The sequence below is a fragment of the Malurus melanocephalus genome, unplaced genomic scaffold, assembly GCF_030028575.1.
Source record: "Malurus melanocephalus ecotype Western Australia unplaced genomic scaffold, MMel_1.1 scaffold_1279, whole genome shotgun sequence".
Lineage (NCBI taxonomy): Eukaryota > Metazoa > Chordata > Aves > Passeriformes > Maluridae > Malurus > Malurus melanocephalus.
In genome coordinates, this window is record NW_026624511.1 from 40,051 (window position 1) to 48,254 (window position 8,204).

General features: G+C 48.4%; 1 protein-coding gene across 1 annotated transcript in view; it reads left to right on the forward strand.

Annotated features, from left to right (window-relative positions):
- LOC130586742 (transcription factor COE2-like) overlaps nt 1-8,204 on the forward strand; it is a gene marked incomplete at both ends in the record, with an annotated part of 25,132 nt that overhangs the window by 8,438 nt on the left and 8,490 nt on the right. Inside the window, 3 exons of the mRNA XM_057387633.1 lie at nt 4,224-4,341; nt 6,766-6,896; nt 7,796-7,922. Coding sequence (XP_057243616.1) covers nt 4,224-4,341; nt 6,766-6,896; nt 7,796-7,922 — 376 coding nt within the window. The remainder of the gene's footprint in view (nt 1-4,223; nt 4,342-6,765; nt 6,897-7,795; nt 7,923-8,204) is intronic.

An 8,204-nucleotide genomic window follows, 5' to 3' on the forward strand; every position in this document is an offset into this window, starting at 1 on the left:
CCCACACGTCTGGAGAGGTGTCTGTGACGCAGATTTCCTACCTGGGGGTGGGGATGGATTTGCAGATCTGGGATTTGAGGAGCAGCACAACTCAGAACCTGAAAATCCTGACCGAGCTCAGGTAGGGGAGGGAAATCTGCGATACCCAGGTGAGGATTTGTGCAGGAACACAACCCCAGAGCCGAGCAGGGAGTGAAGGAGGGGCAGAGCAGCGCGGAGGAGTTGAGTTCAAGGCTCTAAAGACATTTTGTCAGGGTGTGAACCCTCCCTGTGGTCTCTGAGTGGGGATTGTGTTACAGAACCCACCTGGGAAACAAAAAAAACATGGATACAGCTCCATCATCCCTGCAGAGCGGCTGGGGAGCCACTGTTTTGGGGTTGTGGCCCCTCAGCTGCTCACAGGAGCTTGGCAGATCCGCAGGGAGGGCCTCGAGGCTGTGAAAACACAGCTCAGGATCCGACAATTCCCTCGGTGTTCCCCGAGACGGGATCTGGGCTGGGAGGGATGAAGGAATAACACAACATTCCCTCCATTTCCTTCTTGCTGGGTGAAAGCCCTGCAGGGGTGACACTTTGGTCCAGCTGTTGGATGGCACAAAACCTTCAGGTTTTTATGCTGTCTGTGCCCAAATTTAACCCTCAGCTTCAGTCACCAAAATCCACAGCCAGAATCCTCGAATCACCAGAATCACCAGAATCACCAGAATCCACAGCCTGCCTGATGTGTTTTGCTGCCTGATGTGGGTTTTTTTCCCTCAGTTCATCCCCTTCTGGTTAAAATTTTTCCCTTCACGATAGATTTTCCATTAACAAAAGGTTTTAGGTAAAAGATCTTCAGCTTGGCCAAGAAGAAGCCAAATTCTCGTGCCCAAGAAGTGGCGCCATCAGGGCAGGAAAAGAAAAAAACTCACCAGAAACCATTCACCAGTGCCCTGGGCAAAAGTGAGAATTTCAATCCCCAGGGAAGTTTGCACATCACCTTTCATCAGCATTAAACCCAGGGTTGTTTTTTTTTTTTTAAAAAAAAGGGCTCAGGCCGTTTTACGACGTTGGGAGAACAAGTGCTGCCGATAAATAGGCGTTCAGGAGGGTTTTGGCCAAAAAAAAAAAAAAAGAAGCACAGAAATGGTTAACAAGGTAATGGTAAGAAACGTTGACCTTGATTTGTTTGGCTAAGATGTAAAGATTTTTGAAGGTCAAAGGTGCTCTCGTGTAGTGTTTTGGAGTCTAACTGCGTCTGACCCTCTAACATTAAGCTGCTGTGGCCTGCAGTTTTGAAGAGTGAAGCAAACCAGGGGGAAAGAGGGAAGGGGGAGAGAACAGGAAATGGAGTGAGGTGTTTCAGGAAGTTGTCAGGAGTTGACTGATTGATTCCAGATGGAGAGGGTCACCCTTGGTGACCCAGGAAATACTCACTGGGGGAAAGCAGTTGGCTCGTGAAAGGGAAGGGCCTGGGAGCTGGGGACCGCGGTGGAATGCGCATTCCTCCTCCTCCTGTCCATAAAACATGGCTTTTTAATCTCCACTATGGAACAATGGCGTTGTGACCTCCACCAGGAGAGAGCTGGGGCACAGGGAAGGATTTCGGTCGCTGTCATGTCCATGAGCCCACGTGTCCTTCCATGAGCCTGTGTGTCCTTCCATGAGCCTGTGTGTCCTTCCATGAGCCTGTGTGTCCTTCCATGAGCCTGTGTGTCCTTCCATGAGCCTGTGTGTCCTTCCATGAGCCTGTGTGTCCTTCCTCCACACCGTGATGAGGAGCTGGGTGGTGTTGTGGCAGTGATAGAGGTCTCTGCTGGATTTCAGATTACACCAAAAAGGTTCCAAATTTTGAGCAGGTTCTGCTGCAGATCTGAACTTTTCTTCTCGCCATGTGTGGCAGTGACAAAGGTCTCTGCTGGATTTCAGATTACACCAAAAAGGTCCCAAATTTTGAGAAGGTTCTGCTGCAGATCTGAACTTTTCTKCTCACCATGTGTGGCAGTGACAAAGGCCTCTGCGGGATTTCAGCAAAAAGGTTTCAAATTTTGAGAAGGTTCTGCTGCAGATCTGAACTTTTCTTCTCATCCTGTCCATGGGACAGGGTGGCAGTGTGGCAGTGACAAAGGTCTCTGCTGGATTTCAGATTGCAGCAAAAAGGTCCCAAATTTTGAGAAGGTTCTGCTGCAGATCTGAATTTTTCTGCTCGCCCCATCCCTGTGAGCGCTGTGTCTGCTCACCCAGGGTGGCCAAGCAGCTCTGGCCATCCTGTCACGGGTGGGGGCGGTGGACAGGAATGGAACCAAGCATGGACAGAGGTCTGGAGGTGCACCTCTCATTCCTGTTGGCCTGGGGAGCAGAGGATGCTCAGCATTTCCTCCTGGACTGGTTTTTACCGTTCCTCTGCCATCGCTGGGGGGGTCTCTGGTTTGATCTCCCACCAAAATGTGGCCCTTGTGCTGTGCACAGCCCGGGTGGTGATTCCAGCACTGACCTCTGCTCCCAGGGAAGGGCTGGAGCTGGGCTGGACTGCTTGGATCAGGGTGGAGATCAGGGAAAGGTTGGGTTTTAGGGACAGGTTGGATTTTGGGAAAGGTGGGATTTKGGGAAAAGTTGGAGATTGKGTAAAGGTTGGATTTTGGGAAAGGTTGGATTTTKGGAAAAGTTGGAGATCAGGAAAGGTTGGATTTTGGGAAAKGTTGGAGATTGGGTAAAGGTTGGATTTTGGGAAAGGTTGGAGATTGGGGAATGGTTGCATTTCAGGGAAAAGTTGGACTTTGGGAAAGTTTAGAGATCGGGAAAAGGTTGGATTATAGGGAATGGTTCTCCCCCAGAGGGTTTTGGGGTGCTGCCCAAGCTCCCCAGGGCATGGTGACATTCCCAAATCTCCAGAGCTCCGGGAGCATTTGGACTCTGCTCCCAGGGACGCTCAGGATGGGATTTTGGGGTCTCCGTGCCGGGCCAGGAGCTCGATCCGTGATCCTGGTGTGTCCTCCGAGCTCAGATCATTCCACGATCCCGTTCCATGTGTGACCCTTCCCATTCTGCCCCTGCTCCCTGCTCCTGTGGGTGTGCACTCACCCCACTGGTGTGAGCGAGCTCAGGGATGCCTCTGTCCCACAGCGTAACTGTATCCACGAGACACCCTTTTTATTTACATTTGGTTGCAATTTAAACACTTGTCGTAAATATTTCAGACACTGGAATAACTCAGGCCTATTCCCCTGCCGCCCCAGCATGCTCTGGGCCGGCCAGCGAGAGATTAAAATTTATTTCCATTGTTTAAGGGGAAATAATGAAGTGCATCTGAGTGGGCTGAGCTCCGTCATGCGGGGAGCGCTCCCTCCGGACGGAGTCGCGCCCCACCCTAGMGGGAATGAGGAAATCAGTTGGCACAGAAAAAGCAGCACATTCTGTGACAAGAATGCTTGAGAAGCATGAGGGTTGGGGATGACAAGAGCCTTTTGGAATGAATTAGGGCTGTCTGCAGAAAGAAAGTGTTCTTTAAGCTCGCCCGAGCCTGGGGAGGAACCARGGCTCTCCTGCTCTGTGTTGGATGGGGTTTTATCAACAATCCGAGCTCGACGTTGTGAAAATCCACAGTCACATCCAGGGTTTGGCTCTCTCTGGCTGTGCGTTCCTGTGGGTGTGGCAGTGGGGTGGAATTGAGCTCGTTTGCACCAACTCGTGGTCAAAACCGCTCAGTCAGAGGGAATCTTCTTTCAGGAATTGAAACGCTGTTTGTTTTTCCCCAAATTTAGTGGTTTGGAGTCGCTCACGTCTCTGCGTTGATGGGATTTAGAGCTTTGGATGTTGTGAAAACTTGAAGTGGGATTAATTAACACACAGAGTTCCTTCCTCTGAGAATTCAGATTGGAGCCCAGTGATGGAGGTTTCAAAGCTCCGCTTGGTTTGGGGCGCTCAGCTCCGATGATTTCCAGGAGGCTCCGTGCACTCACAGGTCCAGCCCAGGGATGATATTTGGTCCAATTTTCATGGAGTTTCCATCCTGCAGGAGCTGGATGAGTGAGGCCTCTGCACAGCCTGCAGGATGCTGTGTTAAATGCAATTAATTAATTAATTAATTGATCAGAATGAAGGCTGAAAACATTTTCCCCTCCTTCCTTGTGACCCCCTGTGGGACGCGCTGCCATTTTTCACACCATGAGGGTCCAGCCCAACCAGACAATTAACGCCGAAAAGTTGAATCTTGAATAAATTTCCCTCCCTTCCCCAATATCCAGGTGGTGCTCTCGACGACAGTGAATGTGGATGGGCACGTGCTGGCGGTGTCCGACAACATGTTCGTGCACAACAACTCCAAGCACGGCCGGAGAGCCAGGAGGCTCGACCCCTCGGAAGGTGGGAATTCCGGCATTTTTGGAATTTGGATTTTGGCAGGGGGGGAATAGAGCCACAAAATTGCCCATTCTCCCATTTCTGTTTGTTTTCGAGAGGGAAGGAGAGCTAAGGGGGAATTGCAGAGCCTCGAGGGGTTTGGGGAAGGCAGAGGCAGGAAAACAGCGACTGCTGCATGCAAAACACGATCCTCTCACATCCGAGGGAGCGGCTCCCCCTCCCCCTGCCATTTATTAATTAGCGAGGATGAAAAACACAGAAACACCGAGAATTGTCTGAATTTCATCCCTCTTGCTCAGGATTTGATTTCAGGCAAATTAGGCAGGATGACATCTCAGTTAAACTGAGCCCACAATGTGTCCAGGGAAGCGTCGCGGGTTCGCATAAATGAACAGAGCCCCATGATGCACGGACAGAGCCACCACCGACTGACAGGAGCTTGTTTGGCTAAGCCAGGCTTGTGGCCAGCTCCGGGATGGGCTGGGGATTCAAAAAAATCACCAATCCTCATTTCTGTTAAGTTTCAAAACACCCAGCTCTTCCCCTTCCTCCTCGTTCCCAAAATGTTCTGCCGCCCTCGTGCAGGTGGCACTCAAAAGCGCCTGGAAAACGCTGGAAAATGCTCAAAACCACTCAAAAATGCCACCAGCACCCACTTTTCCCTCCCCTGCAGCCGCTGAAAGTGAGAAGAGCCGGTGATGTTAGTAGAAAAGACAAGCGGGGATATTATTTCATTATAATGTTTTGCTGCCCCGCTTCTTAACTGTGCCCCGCATCAACCCAAAAGAAGAATTAATGAACTGGAAGAAAATGATTGAATCAGTAAAGAATTCAGAGTGGTGTTAATTCTCCCCCAGCGGACAGTGAAATGGTAGAAGGAAAATCCCAGGATTCCTAGCCTAGGAAGCCATCCAGTTTTTCCTTGACTGATTGGATGTGATTGACTGGCTGTTCAAAGGAGTCTCATGTTTTTGGAGCGCTGCCAAAGTTCCCCTCCACCTCTGACCCTGTCAACATCGGGAATGGAGTGATGGATTGACTTTGGTTATGGCCTGGAAACCATATTGGGTTCCTGATGGGATGTAGAGTCCAGAGGCCTTGAACATATGGAAGAGAGAAATAAAAAAATAAAAATAATAAAATCGACTCTCTAAAATCAAGAAAATTATTAGAAATCATCTCCTGATATGAATTGGAGGAGACATTTGATACTCCCAGATCTGTTTTCACCCGTTGATAAACTTAATGAAAGCAGCTCTACCTTTTATTTCCACKGGGTTTGTTTTTGTGGGATCATATGCTAATGAGTGGGTGTTATTTTGTTGAGGTTTTATTTTTTTTTTTGAGCAGCCCCCGCACAACCATTTCAGCACTGCGTTTTTACACCCGCTCCAGTTGGCCCATTAGGCTTTAACGACACCATGTTAAGTGCCAGTAATGAATAGGCAAGTAATTAACACTTGCAAGGCAAAAAACATTCCTTTATTTATTTATTTATTTATTTATGTTTTTTTTAATTAATTTATTTCCTTTCCAATACGCTCGGGTTTTTGGGGTGGTGAGGAGCCTTCGCGGCTGCAGGGGGCTTGCCCCGGGCCTCCGCCAGCAGTGGGAATTCAGGAATTCCCAGGTGTGGATGGAGCAATTCTCGGGTGAGGTTTGGGATGTTCGATGCTCCCACCTGCAATTTGGGATGTTTGATGCTCTAGTTGCAGTTGGGGATGTTTGATGATCCGAGCTGCAATTTGGGATATTTGATGCTTTCGGCAGCAGTTTGGGATGTTTGATGCCCCCAGTCTCAGTTTGGGATGTTTGGTGCTCTCGGCTCAGTTTGGGATGGGCCCTCCCCAGGCACAGTGTGGAATGTTTGATGCTCCCAGTCTCAGCTTGAGATGTTTGACACTCCCAGTCTCATTTTGGGATGTTTGATACTCTCAGCTCATTTTGGGATGTTTGATGCCCCCAGTCTCAGTTTGGGATGTTTGACGCTCCCAGCTGCATTTTGGGATGTCTGATGCCCCCCAGTCTCCGTTTGGGATGTTTGACACTCCCAGTCTCAGTTTGGGGTGTTTGATGGTTTCAGCTACGTTTTAGGATGTTTGATGCTCCCAGTCTCAGTTTGGGATGTTTGATGCTCTCAGCTCAGTTTGGGATGTTTGACGCTCCCAGCTCAGTTTGGGATGTCTGATACTCCCAGCTGCATTTTGGGATGTTTGATGCCCCCAGTCTCAGTTTGGGATGTTTGACAATCCCAGGAATTTTTCTGTTCTACTCCAGGGATTTACACCCACACCCACAAACAGCCCCAGAGCCGTTGGGATGGGGATAAAGAAATGACACCTTTGAGTGATGTTTTGATCGCCATTGGGGTGGGGATAAAGAAATGACACTTTTGAGTGATGTTTTGATCTCTTTCTTGCTCTGCAGCCACGCCCTGCATCAAAGCCATCAGCCCCAGCGAGGGCTGGACCACGGGGGGAGCCATGGTGATCATCATTGGGGACAACTTCTTCGACGGGCTGCAGGTGGTGTTCGGGACCATGCTGGTGTGGAGTGAGGTGGGCACGGCTCCCTCCCCATTCCCAAACTGGGGAAACGCCCCTTTCCCCGGCAGGGATGGGGTTAATTCCTGCTCCTGTCCTGCGGTGGTGTGGGAGGTGTGATTTGTGATTGTGACAGAATGTGATTTCCTGAGTGTGATGTTATTGACTGATACCCAGAACAGARTGGAAAAATTCCAGGCATCTGTAAAATCCAGAAAATTAATAGAAATTATCTCCTGATATGAGTTGGATGAGACTTTTGATGTTGTCATATCTTATTTTTTACCTGTTGATGAACTTGATGAATGTGGTTCCACCTGTTTTTCCCCAGGGTCTGTTATTTACGCAGATTTATTTACTCAGGTAAAGGTAGAGAAATAAAGAAAGGATTTGAGTTTGGGAATGAGAGAAGGAATCAGTCGGAGCCCAGAAATTCTGCCCAATTCTGTCCAATTCTGCCCAATTCTGCCAAAATTCTGCTGCCCAAGACAGCAATTCAACAGAGGGCTTAAGAGTCTGAGCTTCTTGATGAGAAGTTATCCAAAAAATTAACCTAAAATAAAAAAAATCAAAAGAAAATATTAATAATGAATAAATATAATATATAAAAATTTATCCTAAAAGTGTGTTCCTCTGCTGGAGCCAAGAACCAGCCCAGGTGGATCCCCCCTCTGATCTACAGTGAACATACAGAAATAAAAGAGTTTTATAAACTCTTAATCAAAGAGTTTGTCCAAATTTGTCCAAGTTGGACAGGACTTGGAGGAATCTGGGATAGYGGAAGGTGTCCCTGCCYACGGGGGTGGGACAGGATGTTTTTTAGGGTCCTGGTCACCCAAATATTTCTGTGATTTATCACAAACTGAGAGATCAGCCCAGACCCCTGACCATGCCTCTCCCGTTTCCACCCCCAGCTGATCACGCCCCACGCCATCCGCGTGCAGACGCCACCGCGCCACATCCCGGGCGTGGTGGAGGTGACATTGTCCTACAAATCCAAGCAGTTCTGCAAAGGAGCTCCGGGCAGGTTCATCTACACAGGTGAGTGCCCGGGATTTCCACTCTGAGCTCTGTGTCCTTGATGGTACGGACAACCCTTGGTTTTATTTATTCATATATATATATTTTTTWAAATTATTTATTTATCTATATATTTGGATATGTAAGGAGCTGGTTTCATAAGGAGTTTTTACTATAAATCAATATTTTTTCCAACTGCTGTTGCGACACAGGGCTGCCTACAGGGCGCACAACCAAATATTTACCTTTGACCCAATTATCTCCAAGTTTTTCTTTCCTTTTTTTTTTTTTTTTTTGATTTAT